General features: G+C 42.4%; 1 protein-coding gene across 1 annotated transcript in view; it reads right to left on the bottom strand.

Annotated features, from left to right (window-relative positions):
- LOC144829022 (uncharacterized) overlaps positions 1-17790 on the bottom strand; it is a 384583-nt gene that overhangs the window by 335391 nt on the left and 31402 nt on the right. Inside the window, exons 3-4 of the mRNA XM_078687737.1 lie at positions 17368-17436; positions 11074-11098 (exon numbers count right to left, since the gene is read on the bottom strand). Coding sequence (XP_078543863.1) covers positions 11074-11098; positions 17368-17436 — 94 coding nt within the window. The remainder of the gene's footprint in view (positions 1-11073; positions 11099-17367; positions 17437-17790) is intronic.

Raw genomic sequence — 17790 nt, 5'->3', positions numbered from 1 at the left:
TTCTGTTTGTTTACTTTTAAAGCAATCGCAGCACCCGCGGTTTAGCTTAAGATGTTTAAAGCTCGTGGGTGCAGCCATTAAAAATAAAGACAAAAAAAACCATGTGGCTCCGTTCGGACAGCATATAATGCTGGATAAAGAAAAACAAGCATTTGCAATGCAATAGGTCTCGCATTAGGAAAGTTTGAGCTATTAGTATTGTAAATGGCAAATTCGTTATGTGTTGGATTTGAAAATAGCAAAAGTAATAGTTTGGTCATTTACCATGTTAATAGTTTTAACTTTTGCAAAGTGACACCTATAGCATTTGTAATGCCATATGTGTTGTATTCACGTTACTTAGATGTATTGATATTACAAATAAAGGCTTTTAATTTTTTTTAAATAATTAAAACTTAAGTAAAAGTTATTGTTATTTATAATGGCAATAGCCCAAAGTTTTGCAACTAACTTTTGTGAAGATTATGTTTAGTGTATTTTATCGTGGCGAAAACCTAAGAATTTAGGTGAAATATTAACATTTTTTTGTAACATTTGTAATAAAGCTTGACACATTGATAGAACACATTTGAACTAGTTGTTGAATGGTTGTACATATTGATGCTGTGGTGGTGGTGATTGATGTGGTGGCGACGAGTGATGCTGTGGTGCATAATGATGTTGTGGTGCTCCCGAGTGATGCTGTGGTGGTGGGGAGTGATGTTGTGGTGATGTAATAGATAGAGTGAGCGCGATAGATAGCGTGAGGGTGATAGATTGATAGTGTGAGGGCAATAGATATACAAATAGAGTGAGCGCGATTAATAGATAGAGTGATGGCGATAGAGTGAGTGAGTGTGATAGAGTGAGTGCGATACATAGAGTGAGGGCTATAGATAGAGTGAGAGCAATAGATAAATAGAATATGGGCTTTAGATAGAGTGAGGGCAATAGATAGAGTGAGGGTGATAGATAGGTAGAGTAACTATGTAGTGCGTAATTATGTGGCACTGAGTGGTATTTGGAGAGTATGTTGAGTGCAGTGAATATGTAGCATATAATTATGTGGCATTGAGTTGCATTGTGTGGAGTGTGTGTTGTATTCAGTAGACTAATTATGTGGCACTGAGTGGTATTTGTAGTGTATGGTGCATTGATTGCAGTGTGATTATGTGGCGTGTAATTCTGTGGCAGTGAGTGGTATTTGGAGTGTGTGTTGCATTGATAGTGATGAGTGCGTGTGTGTTGCGCGCTTAATTTTCTTGACAATAAAGAGAAGAAAGTAACTGCATGGAAGGATGGTGTCGAGGGTGGCCTAGGAGTAGAGGGTAAGCTCTGCTACAGAGCTGGTTGAGTTGCAAGCATGGTAGTGTTTGGGGGCTGAAGGATATGAGAAGGCTAGGGGTAGAGGGTGATGTTAGTTAGGTGAATGGGAGGTCAGAGTTTATGTTCTGCATGCTGTACACTGAGGAAAAGAAGATTGCATGCAATGTGTAGGTAGCTGTGCATGTGGCTCAGGGTGCTTTAGACTGCGAAGGGGTGTAGTATAGGTAAGTAATGTGGGTTGTGGAGATATTTGGCACGTAGCAGTGTAAGAAAGTCATGGTATGGTGGCGGCGAAGTTTTATACGAACTGTGATACTTAAAGTTAGTAGCATATATATGTGAAAGATGTAAGCATCTGACTGTTTGTACGTGTTTGTTGAGGGTGTAATGTTTCAAAGACGCAATTGTTGTAGTCTAATACATCATACTTGTAAAGTAAACACCAGTGGCATACGAATTTCGATGTAAAGCGGTCTACATTTAAAGCTGAGCATAATGCTAAAGAAGTTTGTACAAATTGTTTTTTTGTTGACTAAGTTTGTGAAATTACATTAAAAAATGAAAAGTGCATAACGGTAGCGTAAATAAGAACATGGTGTTTCTTCACAATAGCTGCAGAAGTACAATATGCATGTATAAAAACGAGAAAAACAGATATGAAGGCTGCAAGTGTTGCAAAACAGCATAAGGTGTAACGCAACTGTAACACACGCTGTTTTTTGTGAAGAAGAGATCTGATCACTTATGTAAGAGCGCAATTGCGAACGATGTAACAAAAGTCGAAATTGCACCGTGAATAGGCGATTGTTAAATACATTGGCATGACGCTTAAGGTTAGCTTAGCATGAATAGGCGACTGTTAAATACATTTGCATGCCGCTTAGCATTCATTTTATAGACGCAGTTTTGTATGTAAGCAGTAGTAAAGAATGTTAGCATTGCAGTTTTGGTAATGCCTGTAAGAAGCGTTATTGGCTGTTTAGGTGCAGGCGGGACTATGCATGCGACGTATCTACACCAGTGAAGCCATTAGGAAAAGATATGAAAGGTAGAAGTTTAATACGCTGTAGTTTAAACCAATGCTAGCATTGTGGCTCAGCTAATGCCTATAAGATAATACTTGGTATTGGCTAGTTAATCGTGGGCGGGACTATCTGTTTGACCTATGAGCACAAGTGAAAGTAGTCCAGAATAATGTAGAAACATGAAGAAAGTTGTTAGGAGCAGACGTGGAAGAATTACGTGCAATGCAATGTATTTGGCATTCAGGTAGTTTCAGTTTCTATTTTAATTTTGTTGTTGCTGCGTAGGTCTAGAAATTTAACGGCATTTAGTAATTTGTAATCAGCAAGGAAATTGAGTGACGATTTCGGGGAAGACGCATATAAACATTGATTGTCGATATTTTATATGCAAGTAGCAATGTAATAGCTAATACATGCGTTGTTTTTTAAGTTCCATAGTGACATCACGCAGATTTAGACGATGGAAAAGTTTATTCGTTACTGCTTGTAGACAATATGCGAGAGAGGCAGGCATAGTACGTGATCATTGTTTGTACGTGTTGGTAGCGTTTGTGCTGCTTTTAAGGTGCAAGACGTGTACTAATGAATAGAGCATGCAAATACGTAAAACAGCATGAGGCTTAACGCAAGTGTAACATATGCTGGTTTTTGTTTGTAGGAAATGCGAACGCGTATGTATGAGCGCATTTGCAGATTAATTATTTAATCAATACTTCGTATTGGCTGTTTAATTGTGGGCGGGACTATGTGTTTGACCTATGAGCCCAAGTGAAAGTAGTGTAGAATAATGTAGAAAGATGAAGAAAGTCGATACGAGCAGACGTGGAAGAATTACGTGCAATGCAATGTATTTGCCGTTAAGGTAGTTTTATTTCTTATTTTAATTTTGTGGTCGCTACATAGGGCTAGAAACTTAACGACATTAATTTATAATCGACATGTAAATTGATTGACTATTTCGTAAAGACGCATGTAAACATTTCTTGTCAATATTCAACATCTAAGTAGCAATGTAGTAGGTAATACATGCGCTGTTCTGTAAGTTCTATAGTGACAGCACGCAGATTTAGACGATGGAAACGTTTATTTGTTACTGCTTGTAGACAATATGCGAGAGAAGCAGGCATAGTACCTGATCCTTGTTTGTACGTGTTGGTAGCGTTTGTGCTGCTTTTAAGATGCAACACGTGTACTAATGAATAGAGCATGCAATGCAAATACGTAAAACAGCATGAGGCTTAATGCAAGTGTAACATATGCTGTTTTTTTTGTGTGTACGAGATGCGAACGTGTATTTATGAGCGCATTTTCACAGATTAAGTTTTTAATGTAGAAACTCCAACCTACAAATTGTTCACGGCTTAGGAGTATTGCGGATGCATATGGTATGGTTTGGCAGGACAGTGGGGAGTTTGTTGCTTAAAGATGGGGGAGGCAGGTTGTACTTTATGTGCGGAGCGTAGTCACGATAGTGGTAAGTACGTGTATGTTGCACAGACAATGCTATTTTGTAATAAAGGGAAGAAAGTAAGGGCACGGAGAGATGTTGTATAGGGGGGAGAGTAAGAATTGAAGGTGGCCTGTTCACAGAGCTAGTTGAGTTGTGTTTATGTTCTGGTTTGTGGTTTTAATGACATAAGGAGGCTAGTGAGAGTTGTTTCGCAGGTCATTGGTAGAGAAGTAGATGAAAGTTGACCTGGCAGGACAGTGGGGAGGTGTTTAGGGCAGGGTGGAGGCAGGTCGTCATGCCGCCAGCTTTGCAATGGTGCATTGAACGCGAAAGTTAGTTTGCCACCGGTATTTAGATACTTGTATTTAAAATGGAGCAGTGAAGCTAGCTGACATTAGTAAGGCAACTGTTAAATGGTATTTACTTTAGTTGAATATGGCCTACATTGAAAGTTAACACCAGTGCCAGTGAGAAGAAAGGTCAAGTAGGCGAACATGTGGTAACGCTTACTACAGTAAAAGCAAACATGGTGCCAGCGAAGCAGCTTTTCAAGTACCTTCCCGAGTTTTAAAAGGTGTTTGAGAGTGCATGCGATGTGTAGTCAGTATGAAATTGCTGGCAGCAAAGCACCTCAAAAGAATAAAGTTGTCATGGCGCTAGCTTTCGAATGGTGCATTTAACGTGAAAGTTAGTTTGTTACCGATATTTAGATACTTGCATTTAAACGTAGTCAGTAAAGCTAGCTAATGTTACGAAGACAATTGTTAAATGTTAGTTAGTTTAGGTGAATATGGCATACTTTGACAGTAAACACCAGTGTCTAGATAAGAAAGGTAAAGAAGGTGAACATGTGGTGACGTTTACCAGAGTGAAAAGAAACATGATGCCAGTGAGGCAGCTTTTGAAGTACCTTCGTGAGTTGTAAAAGAGCGGTGTTTAATGAAACATAAAACAGAATAACGTGTCACACCTGATAGTACCACATATTTACAATCCTGCTTGTAAATAATCTAGTAAATGAAACAAAGCAGAAGAAATGTACTTGCAGTGGAAGGTGTCTTGGCAAGACAGTGGGGAGGTGTTGACTAGTGGGGGGCGGGGGGAGAAGGTAGGTCGTGGCTTATGTGTGGAGCGGCTGACACGAGAGTGATAAGTGCATGGCTGTTGCGTGAGATTGTATGCGATCTGTAGCTGGTCTCAAATTGGTGGTGGCTTGGAGGAGTATTGCGGCAGATGATATGGCTTTGCAGGACAGTGGGGAGGTGTTTGTGGTTTGTGGGGACAGGTAGCAGCGTATGTGCGGAGCGTCCTACGGAAGAGTGATGTGTGCGTAGGTGTTGTGCTGTTAATTCCCCTTTACACTAAAGTAACAGCACAGAGATGTTGGACGGGGGCCCAGGAATAGAAGGTAGTGTCTCGTTTACAAGTTATGTTGTGTTGCGTTTACGGTAGTGTTTCGGGGCTGAAAGACATGAGCGTTTAGAGGTGCAGGGTGATGCTAGTTCGGTAGATGGCAGCTGACTAGCTAGGCAATGTAGAAATGTTGTTGAGAAGGATGGGGGAGCAAGTGGGGGAGCAAGTAGTGGACTATGTGCGGAGCGGCTGACGGTGGTGAAGGACATAAAGGGTCTATGAATGTAGGGTGTGTTCCTAAGGGGGGTGGGGGGAGGAGCAGATGGTGGCCTATGTGCGGAGCAGCCGACGCGAGAGTGATGAGTGCTTGTGCTGTTTAATAAAGTTTTGTGTTTTTATGACATGAGTGGGGCAGGGGTGGAGGGTTATAGTAGGTAGGCGGATGGAAGTTAGCTTGGCAGGACAGCGGAGAGATGTTTTTCGGGAGTGTGGTGGAATGGCAAGTGGTGGCTTATGCGCCGAATGGCTGACTGAAGAGTGAAAAGTACGTAGTTGTTGTGCAAGCGAAGTGTACTTGGTAAGCAGAACACTGTACAGGTGTTCTTAGGAGGAGGGCATGTGGTAGGTTATGTGCGCAGTGTTCGACTTGACAGTGATAGAGCGTGGGTGTTACACGAGATTGCATGCGATGTGCAAGTAGCTGTGCATGTGGGTGAAGGTGTGTCAGACTGCGGGGAGCGCTTAAAGGTACACGGTGATGCTAGTTAGGTGGGTGTTGGGGGGACAGGTGGTGGCTTATGTGTGGAGCGTCTGACACGAGAGTGATAAGTGTGTGTGTTGTGTGAGATTGTATGCGATCTGTAGCTGGTATTAAATTGGTGATGGCTTACAGGAGTATTGCGGCAGATGATTATGGTTTTGCAGGACAGTGGGGAGGTGTTTGTGGTTTTTGGGGGAAGGCGGCGGCGTATGTGCGGAGCATCGGACGGGAGAGAGATGTGCGCGTAGCTGTTGTGCGGTTAATTCCCCTTTACACTAACGGAGATAAAGTAATAGCACAGCAGGATGTTGGGTAGGGGGGCCAGGAATAGAGGGTAGTGTTTTTTAACAGGTTTTGTTGTGTTGCGGTTACGGCATTGTTTTGGGGCTGAAGGGCATGAGCGTTTAGAGGTGCAGGTTGATGCTAGTTAGGTGGATGGCAGCTGACGTGCTAGGTCAGTGTAGAAATTTTGTTGTGAGGGGTGGGGGAGCAAGTGGCAACGTATGTGCGAAGCGGCTGACGGTCCTGAAGGACATGAAGAGTCTATGAGTGTAGGGTGTGTTGTTTAGGGGGTGGAGGAGGGGCAGGTGGTGGCCTATGTGCGGAGCAGCAGACGCGATGAGTGCGTGTGCTGTTTAATAACGTTTTCTGTTTTTACGACATGAGTGGGGCATGGATAGAGGCTTCTAGTAGCTATGCGGATGGAAGTTAGCTTTGCAAGACAGCAGAAAGGTCTTTTTCGGTAGTGTGGTAGAAAGGCAAGTGGTGGCTTATGCGCCGAACGGCTGACTGAAGAGTGAAAAGTACGTGGATGTTGCGCAAGATTGCATGCGATGTGTACTTGGTATGTAGAACACTGTATAGGTGTTGCTAGGGGAAGGGCATATGGTGGCTTATGTGCGCAACGTCAGACTTGACAGTGATTGAGCTTGGGTATTGCTGCGCGAGATTGCATGCAATGTGTAAGTAGCTGTGCATGTGGCTGAAAGTGTGTCAGGCAGCGGGGATATGAAAGATATGAAATGATTGTGGGAGGAGTAGTTTGCCATGTATCAACCAAAGAAAGTCATAGTGTGTTGGGGGGGGTCAACCCGTAAACAAACACTGCTCTTGAAAGAGTCTGTGCTTGTCAGCAAGTACTGAAAATGCCCTGGAGATTCATTTGTTTCCTGTAAAGCCATAATGGAAAGTGTTTGAATCGAAACAACGTTGTGTACATTTCTAAGTACAGAAAATGGCATGTACAAGCATCCGTTTTATGTAAAACTGTAAGCATTTCATGTGTTTTCACGGCCGAGCTTACAACAGCAAAACGCCAGCGACCAGCAGTACACGTAATGCGAAGGACAAAAGCGAAAGCACGCACACACACTGAAATCTGTGACAGCCCTACACGAGCGGCAGCAGCAAAAGCACCCAATCAAATCTCAGACAGCAAAGCGCGTGCCCATCCCGTCTGATTCCCAAGAAGTGAGTCACAATAGATACTTCGCTGGACGCAGTGCTTCGCACTGCTTTCACCAGCTCGACCTAAAAAGTGTTGAGGGAGAGAATGTCCTGCCTGTGTTGAGGGCAGGACAAACCTATTTTTTTTAAGTGCTCAGAGGCTGTAATTAAAGACTACAGAGTAACATATTTAACAGCAGGTGTCCTCATTAGAGTTTACAAGATGAGACAAGGCGGTACTAAGAATTAACTACTAAGTCTATTGACCAAAGAAAAGCCACAGTTTACAAAGGACAGTGACAGAAACCAATTAAAAAGATAATCAGAAAGTGGGTTGTGCTCCAACTTCATTCAGCATGTCTCAAAGGGACAGCCCAAGCGCAGCCTAGGCGAGACCTAAAAAAAGGACCCAAGCCAGGGAATCTTTAGTGGTATAAAAGAGATAATTTATCAACTGGAGAATGGAGAATTGTGACCCACAGACACTCAGGTTTGGGGCACCACTATCACCGACTGACAAAAAAGTATTTATCAAATTTAATCTAGAAGGCAAGTCAGGTGCGCAGGACCAAATCAAGAACCTACAAATATGTTCAAATCAGACCATGTTTGGAAAGGAACCGTAGCTGAATCTCCTATTTAAAACTAAAGATAATTCCAGACTCAATGCGGTTTTATATTAAACCCAATCTTCAAGCAGGGGACACCAATAACCCACAATACTAGACTGATTTCCCTTATTGAAATTTAATTGCTTTTCTTCAATTGAACCAATCCTTAATTTCAATTAAAGTACACTACATTCTTTTACTTCACACTATTTCTAAAAGTTAGCACAAGTATCTTAAATTTAAATATTGCTACTCATTTCTAAAAATAACCCTAATATCAACAGAAGCTCAATTCTCTTGAAATATTTTAAAATTATACAAAATCTAACTCCGACGCTTAACAGATTTAATTTACATTTCTTTCGAATAACATTCATTTCTCTAAATCTCTCATTTAATATAAATTATAGCAAACTAAATAAAAGCATTGACCTTACCATAAGCCTATTAATTACTCAAACCCCAAAAGTATTTACATTAAATGTAATCAAATAAGTATCCATACTTTACTCAAATATTAACCAAACCTTTAAAGCCAAAATAAAATCTGGTGGCAATTTAATTTTATTAACACAATTCACCCATAATTAAATCATACAGATCTGAACTGCAAGCTAGAGACAAATCAGGGTCATTTTTTCCCCTGGAAATTATGGCGTGAATTTGCCAATTCTCTGCAGAACAGTCTCTCACTTCCTTAGTTTGGTATCAGGCAACTTTTATATTCATGTGGATGAGAAACAAGCTAACAAAGGTCCTAGAATTGATTGCGTTGTTAGAAGGGTAAAGAATTAGGCTTTTGTTGCAGTTAGACCTTCATTTTTTGACCCCTTTTTAGCTATTGGATGCCGATTTTCGACTCGAACGGTGCACTGAGGCCTGCTAACCAGACCTCAGTGCCAGTGTTCCTTCCCTAAAACAAGGTGTTGTCTAATTGTGCTACAATTGGCAAAGCAATTTAGCAACTCTGCAAGTCCCTAGTACACGGTACTCTATGTACCTAGAGCATGGGTACTAAAGAGGGTCCACAAGGACTGCAGCATATCTTGTGCCACCTTAAGGGACCGACATACAAATTTCACACAGACTGCCATTACAGGCCGCATGGCATGGTGCAAACCAGGAGTGAAAACACGACATGAGACACTCTAGGGTCATGCCAAAGTCACTTCATTTAATATATGCAAGTCACCCCTACAGCAGGCCTTTGACCCGAAGGCATTATAGTTTATGTAAGGGAATATCTGCATGAGCAGGTGTGCCTAGTTCTATTGCTAGATATTTCTAGTGAGCAGAAAAGACATCTTAATATATGTACTGGGCACTGTCAAAACAAGTTTCCCAGCCACATAATGGCTTCACTGAAACCTATGGTGTTTGGTATTAAAGACTGTGCATTAATAATCCCACACTGCTTCTAGAGATAGATGTATTAATATATGCAACCAGATAGTACCCTAGAGGTACACACTAAAACCTACAAACCCTCTACTGTGCTAGTTGACTGGTTCAGTCCAGCCTGTTGCCACAGACTACTTTCTGATCCCCGGGGAGGAGTTTCTTCCCGCCAAGGAGGTCAGGAACAATGCCTGGTACAGAGAGGTTTTATGACCTCCTCCAGGAAGGCGGGTAAAATTAGCATTCCAAAGCAGAGGGCTTAGGTGTCCACTGCCTTTTGGTAAGCAAGTGTGTCTTCTCTCCCGGAAGAGGATGCAGATCGCCCCATTTCCTAAAAAGTATGCAACTTTTGGTAATTTTCCACTCTGATGTGCCTGAGCACCCTACACCAGCTGGCTTCTTCTATTGGTTAACAAGGTAGTCCCATGGCTCTACTACACAACTGGACTACACAACTGCATCCTATCACTGTAAATTTGGGGTAATGTATCCAACTTCAAAGAACACCTGGGCTCTAGTGACTGAAACTTCGGTCTCACCACCTTCCTATTTGCGCTAGAGAAGCCGATTGCTTTGCAGCTGTCTAGCTATTTAGAGAATTTAGATTTTCAACACTTGTCAAATAGGCTTCCGTCCCGATCACAGCAAAAAGTGTGACTGGTGCTGCCCTTAAAAGATTTGGTCAATTTTGGCTCTTTAATTGGAGCAATGTAGTTAGGGCGATTGTTCTAATCTCTCACCAGCTCTTTTGATACTGGGAAAAATGGGCATACTGGCCTCTAGCACATTCAAAATTTCAGTAGGAACAGTGCAAAGGATTAAAAAAAATTTTTAACATGTGCAATACCTGCATTGTCTGGCTGAGGGACAAAAAATGAAGTTCAGATTCCTGTGTTTCAATAAAAGAACTTTCTACAACACCTGTGGTTTGTGACTAGCTCTGAGCACTGGAATTGTACGGGTTTCAAATCCTCAAAGTTAAAAAGGATCAGATAAGTGGATGTTTATTAAGGATACATAACATTGCTGTTGGGAAGCAACAGCATTAGAGCAAAACAGAAGTGTCCGGCAAACCTACAACATTAAAACTATTCATTGAAATTAACTAGAAATGGATGGTTGTTTTGCTATGCACAAACTGCTGCTATAAATGGATCTAAATAATAGACAACCAAGCCAGTCATCAACCATTAGTTGACAGGCAAAGCTACACAAGGAAGAAAGTGAAATGACCAAGGTATCCAAAATCAATTAAGGTCAAACAGGGTGTGGTGACCTACCAACAAATTTATAGGCAGGAAATTAGAAAAAAATAGTTCAAGCATTAAACCTCCAGCACGATTCTAAAAGGGTCTTGAGATTTTTACCTTAACGTAAAAAGACAGAACCGATTTCACAAAAAATACATATTAAAAAAATAATCAAATAAAAAAATAAAAATCAGGCCTATCTGGAAAGAAATTTTGGCTGAGAACAGTTTTTAAATGGCTTTCTATAACTTTAATTTGTTTCTGAACAGGAGCAAAGGAGTTTTAAACAGAAGAGAAAACAATAGCATTTTAAGTCAGGAAAGCTCTTTAGTAGAAAAGTATGTGGATGGAAAATGAGGTGATTAAGGCAACCGTTTCAAAAATTACAACAAAAGGGAGTAATTTTTCTTTCTTTGACTTTTAAAAGAAAAAAACATCTGAATATAACAGATTTAGAGAAACTGAAAACACTTACCAGTCACCTGTAATGTTGTTGTGTTCTTTAAATGTGACGAAAGTGAACCCCAAAATAAAAGAAAACAGCCCGTTAATGCACTGAATTAAATATTATTTATTTTTTACAATGGTTATCTATTTTGTAGCAACACTATTTGCAGAATTAAAACATAGGCTGACTTTCCATCCCAAGAAAGTGAAGTCTTTATGATATTCTGCAACTAGATGCATGGATATTCTAGAGTAAACATACCCGGTGACATCCACTTTAATATAGCAAAACCCTCAAATAATTAAGGATTTCTTGGCATGAGGGATGAAATATAAAGTCTTGATAAGAGCACATTTTCATACCAAAAAAAGCTATGAAACTATGGTTTCTTGCCAATTTGGAAGAATATCTTCAATTGTTCTTCCAACCGATCAATACAAGTAGTAAATATTTGGAGTGGTAAAGCGTTTTCAATAGTGAAAAAAATGGAAAATGAAACCAGCAGCTATATGCCTACCAAATCAACATTGTTCTGGATTAGCAGATAGCTTAAGACTTATTACACTTGAAATAATGAAATGCTTGTATCCAGAATATGCAATTAGTCAGGGTACGGACTTAAAAGGCGGGCAAGATAGATAGAACAAGAAACAAGTACTGAAGCAGGAATTCTGGCTACCAGGCCTAAATCTAATCTCTTCTAGGCACTCCAATAGCTCCTTAAAGGATGAAAGTGTTAGTAAAATTTAAGGGAAAAAAAGGAGGGATCTGCATCTGATTACTAGCTGGAAAGCAGGGCTAGACAAAGGTATAAAAGCTTTTGTATGCAACGCATACATTTTGAAAAATTGAGCATTTCTTATTAAACCCAAGATGTTCTGTTAAAAGAACAATGGCTGTGCGAGCCCAGGTTGCATACTCTATTCCCAAAGATAGGAACCACACAAAAAACTATCAGGGTCATTCTGCTAGTTCTCCTCAAGCACAAGCCAGGCTGAAAAGATTTTAAATGAAAGCTAATGCCAGGTGTTCTTTTAATCAAACAGATAGTGGTAGCATGTACATTGTTTCTTGTTAAAAGCTTAAGTACTACCATATACGGTTTCCATATGTTGCCAGTGTAATCGAAAGATCAGATAACAGGGGATCTTTTACCAACGTGAAAAGAAATAAATAAAAAGAGCTGTAATACACAGAAGGATTGGGTTTAGCGCTCACCCTTTGTGGCATCCTGAAAGAATTAGCTAAAAAAACCTTGTCATAAAAAGTTATGGTTGAGGAAAGTACGAACCACTGAAATCCCTAGTGATGGCAAATATGCTATGGTTCAGTGAACAGTTTGTAGACCAGATATTATTGTTATATTTTAGAATTAGTCCACTTGCAGACTGTTTAGCAGTCTGATTTTTAGGTATTGGGGAAGAGAATGAGAATATGTTCAGCCCATCTGGAGAACATCTCATACCGCCGTGTACAGCTCAAAATGTTATAGGCTGTCAGTAATGCAGCCAAATTAGGAAATAACAGCCTTGTCAGCAGGGATTTCGATTTGGCAGAAGTAATGACATTTGCATGCAATTCAAGCATTCTAAAGTACAGCACTGGCTGGATCCTCGCCAAAGGAAAAACATTTCAAAAACGAAGAAAAAGCACACTAAAGAAGTCTCAGGCACTGAAGTGGACTACTTTTTGTGTGGTTGCGAAAGCTGTTGTCACTCATAGTAATGTAAGTCAGTGTCATAAGCGGGCTAACCCTCTATGCAGTCTGCTGAGGTGGGTAGAAGGAAAACTTTAACAACGGTATAACGGACCAAAAGATTAAGAGGGGTGAATGAATGCATGAAAATAAATCATTTTTAAGTACAATACTTGAAAACCAGAGTTTATCTAATGCATCTTTAATCTGCATATACTTACTTCCTTCATGAATTTATATACCTTACATGTACTTGGATCTATATATTTATTACTTTTCGCCTAAAAAACATATTCAATGCACTACCCTATTTCTCATCCTATACCTCTATCAATATCTAATCTACATATACCTACCTCCTTAATGCATCTATATACTTTCCGTGTACTTCCGCTGCTAACTTTTCAATCAGGACGGGCCTTATGTTTCGTACGGGGTCCAGTCTCTTCTTCATGCGTTTCGGGTCTTGTCTGAGGCTCTCCAGCAGGGGGACAATGTTAAATCTCGCCTGTCCCTTAAGGAGCTCCAGGTTCGCTTTTTGTCTGACATTACATTTGACTGTCTGTAGCAATTTCTGGCTCCATGGTTTCGGCTCGCCATAACATTTGGATCTTGAAAGGTGGAGGCCTCTCAAAAGTCCCTTCTTTCCTGCTTGCCCTTTGATGGTGCGAAGTTGGTTGGATCTCTGCTTGAGGATCTCCATAAGAAGTCTGTGGAACATTGTAAGCTTCGGACACTTCTGCGGCCTCCTCTGAGGCGTCGGGGCTTTGGCTACAGGCATGCCTTCGGGAATCCCCCGTCAAGTGTGTGGTGTTCCTCCCAGCCCTTTCGCAGAAGGGGTTGTGGCACTCCTTTCTCTGCCAAGCCCTGGCAACAGCCTGCTAGTGCTGCCCTTCCCGATGCCTCTGCCAAGTCCTGACTATCTCATGGTGGGCGGCCGGATTGGACTGTTTTCTTCAGCTTGGGCTCATGACGTCACAGATTCCTGGGTGCTTAGCCAGGTGGTAGAAGGCTATTCTATCACCTTCTCTTCCGCCAGTTTTTTGTTCCCACTCCTTGGATTCCTCAAGCTGCTGGAGTTGCAGCGGGGGATCCAGGATCTTCTCCAGAAGGGTGCCATCGTTCCTATTCCCGGGTTAGAGTTGGGTCTGGGTTGCTACTCTTTGATGTTTCTGGTGCCGAAGCAGTCAGGGGACTTCCGCCCTATCTTGGACCCCAAGGCCGTGAACTTCTATGTGTCTTACCAGAGGTCCAAAATGGTGAGTTTGCAGCAGGTCCTGCCCCTTGTTGCCTCTGGGGCCTTTGTCATCCTTGGAACTTTTGGATGCTTATTACCATATTCCTGTGCATCCTCTCTCCCAGAAGTATTTGCGGTTCTTAGCCCTGGGTCAGCAATTCCAGTTTTGTGTCCTCCCCTTTAGGTAGTGCTCTGCCCCTCAGGTGTTTACTATGGTCTTGGCTCCCCTTGTGGGTCTGCTGCATGCTCAGGGAGTGCTTTTGTTTCCTTACCTTGATGACTGGTTAATTTATTCCTCAGCTTTTCTTAAGGCCCTGGAGAATGTGGCGCTGGTGCGGCTTTGCCTGGAGTCTCATGGGTTCCTTGTGAATGTCAGCAAGCCCCACCTCATCCCTTCTCAGGAACTTCAGTTCATCGGGGTTCTCTTCATTACCAGGTTGGGGTTGTTGTTTCAGCCTCCGGATCGCCAACTCAGTCTCCAATCTCATCTGAAATCCCTCCTGTCGACCTCATCAGCCTCCACAAGGAAATGGTTGCGGGTTTCATGTATGCCTCTCTTTCTGGTTCCTTGGGCTCGCAGACACCTCTACCATCTGGTGTATCACCTTCTGCCTCACTGGGATCCAGGTTCCTGTGACTCCGACCATTTCCCTCCAGCTGCAGTGGTGGTTGGTACCGGACAACCTGCCGACTGGGGTGCCCCTGGACCCTTTGCTTCCCTCTACCCCGACTACCAATGCCAGCCCTTGGGGTTGGGGACCACCCTCTGGGTTCTCTCTGCTCAGGGTGCTGGTCCCCCGCAGAGAGCTGGATGTCCTCGAATTGGAAAGTACCGGTTGCTGTGTTCAAGGCTCTTGTACGCTTTGCCAATCGTCTGAAGGACGTGTGGCCTGTGCCTACTTGAACCATTTGGGGGGCACGCTCTCCTCTTGGCTCTCCTGGCGGATCAGATTGGATCTTGGGCGTAAGACAATCTGCTGGGTCTGGCGGCTATATCTGCCGGGGAGGGAGAATGGGTGTGCGGATTAATTGAGTCTCCTTCCTTCTTCGGTCTCTCTGTCCCGGTCTCCTCTGGTCTTTCGGGAACTGTCTGGATGTTTGGGAGGCCCTGGTTGGATATGTTTGAGACCCCTCAGGATGCTCTTCCGCTGAGCTTCCGCGCCCCTTCTGCCTTCCGTGGAGGGTGGATGCCCTGAGTTTCCCTTGGCCTCAGGTTATTCTCTATGCCCTTCCACCTTTTCCTTCTCAGCAGGGTTTTGGCAAAGATCAGGTCGGAGGGGGTGTTGGTACTTTTGGTGGCCCCCCTTTGCCCTCGCCAGACTTGGTATAGACTCCATCTTTGTCTGGCAGCTGCTCCTCTCTGGAGGCTCCCACTGTCCACTTCTCCACTCTGCTTTCATCACCTGTCTCGTCAGGCTCTCAGCCAGTTAGAGTTGGGGGTTTGGAAATTGAAAAGCGTAGGCTAGTTGCTTTGGGTTGTTCCTCTGCTGTGGCCCTGCCTATCCAGAATTCTCAGGAAGGCAGTACACTTAATGTCTCAGACCGTCACTGGCGGAATTTCTCTGGTGTTTCTCCCTGTTATCTGCGAGGGGGGTTCTGTGCTGGAGTTCCTCCTCGATGGGTTTATGCTTGGTCTCTACTCTCCGCAGCCAGAGGTCCACCATTAGGGCTATCCGGGTGTCCTCTCTCTCGTCCCCTTTGAGTCCTTAGCTTCTCCCCTTCTGAGCAGTTTTTTCTCCTTCGACTGCCTGTCGTTGCTTCTCTGGTTACACCCTGGGATCTTCCTTCATGCCTTGCAGCTTTCCCCATTTGAGCCTCTGCCTTCAGTCTCTCTGGAGTTTCTCACCCTGGAGGTTTGTTTTCTGGTGGCCATTACCTCTGGTCGACGTTTGAGGGAGCTTGGTGCTTTGTCAACTTCCTTTCTTGCGTTTCTTCCCTGACAAAGTGGTCCTTCGTCCCGCAGCTGTCCACCAATTGTGTGTACTAGTCTGCATTAAATTTTTCTTTGGCATCCTTGATGTCTTTCATTGTGCGTCTGGCGCTTGGGTATACGCTCATTTGTGACTGACTAGGAAGACGCAGGAGGATGGTAATGACTGTTACTTACCGGTAATCTTCATTACTCGGAGTCTTAGTCTTCCTCGTCATAGTCCTGTTCCCTCCACCCGCCCTGGATGTTGGGGGGATGAACAAACTGTTTTCTTTCCTTTTGTTTTCTGCGTGTGTAATTCAGGATCTTTCCTATGTTGGTTTCACCCTTAGAGGTCAGGTGGCAGGTACTTCCACCCAGGCCACCATCTTGGGTGAGGACCTTTTTGTTTATGGGTGACTGCTGTGCCTGGAACAAGGGGTGCTCCTTTGTGACTGACGAGGAAGACTGACTCGGAGTAATGAATACCGGTAAGTAACCAAGTAATTCCTAATGAATAAAAATGCTCGTTACCCAGCCAGGTGGAGCGATTCTGGGTCGGGATTAGGGACGTTACTCTGATATCGGATTAGCAGGTCAGGATATGTATGAAACTCTTAAGGCTTGGCTAAAGAAAATAATTCAGATAATGAGCCAAAAATCTCTTGCACATGCTGGGGGCTATTACACATGCACAATTCCTTCCTCATTTCTGAATGGGTAGTTGAGGAACTAGAGGAAAAGAATCTGCATGCCGAATGTACCAGATCTTTGAAAATGATCCTCCATTACTGTACTGGTGTCGCAGTTTACTTGAAAATTGTTAATACTTTGATTTATGATGTATTGCACACAGATCTACCATTTTTTTTTACGTATTCGGAAATAGGTGAACAGATTGTACAAGACATATGGGTCAGACAGCTTTCTATCTTGTACAGCTGGGACATTTGACAAAGATAGCATATCAGCGGTCTGAAAAAAGAAAGCAAAAAAAAAAAAGTATAATTCACAAAAAGAAACACTACAGTCTGTACAATTAAAACACGGGTAGGAACCCCTAAGAAGTGTTCAAAGATCCTCCCAGGATGAGCCAGAAAAATGATGCTCTCCAGAAACTGCTGACAAAGCACAACGGAATAAGAAATTTGCTGGTTTCTTAAAGGAAAAGAGCTTTATTTTCAACTTGACATGGCTGCAGCATTTCTGGCTACATCTGCCTTTTAACAGGTAGACATGGTCTTACGAATTTCACAGGCAGAGATTGATTAGCACATTTCAACAAAAAAACCTGAAACAAGTTATTAAAAAAGGAAAATGTCGACGACCACAGAGCAAAGTAAAGAAAAAACTTTTATAATTAGTTAACAGTTCAGAAATGTTGCTTTATTGGCATCAGATATATAAAAATGGCAAATTTAGCAATACTTTTGATTAATTATATTTCGATCCAATTTTAGATATAACAATATAAATTACCTTCAAATGTTTTGCTCCTCGAATATGTGATTGATAGCTCATGGAACTTAGACAGGTTAGTCGACAAATCTAGTTTGGGGGGAAAAGTGAATTTATTTTTAAAAGCGTATGTTCAGTATTAATATGCACAATCAAAATCCAGTGTGGATAGTTCCATCAACAGGCAAATTATTTGTTAAGCAAGAGAACAATCAGTCAATTACACATTTGCCAACAAACACCGAAAGTGACAAGGAACACCCACACATAGAATAAACATGTGACTTAAGATGAAGCAACAGACCAAGTGACAAATCTCTCCTTGTGAATACCGAAATATGCATCTGCCACGTTATTAACATACAGGGCTGTCAATCAAAAATCTCTACAAGCAACAGACGTTGTCAATGAATTCAACTCTCCTATTCGTAATAGCTACTGAAA

Source organism: Lissotriton helveticus, chromosome 4_1 (assembly GCF_964261635.1).
Source record: "Lissotriton helveticus chromosome 4_1, aLisHel1.1, whole genome shotgun sequence".
NCBI lineage: Eukaryota > Metazoa > Chordata > Amphibia > Caudata > Salamandridae > Lissotriton > Lissotriton helveticus.
This window is presented reverse-complemented; position numbering and strand designations above follow the sequence as displayed.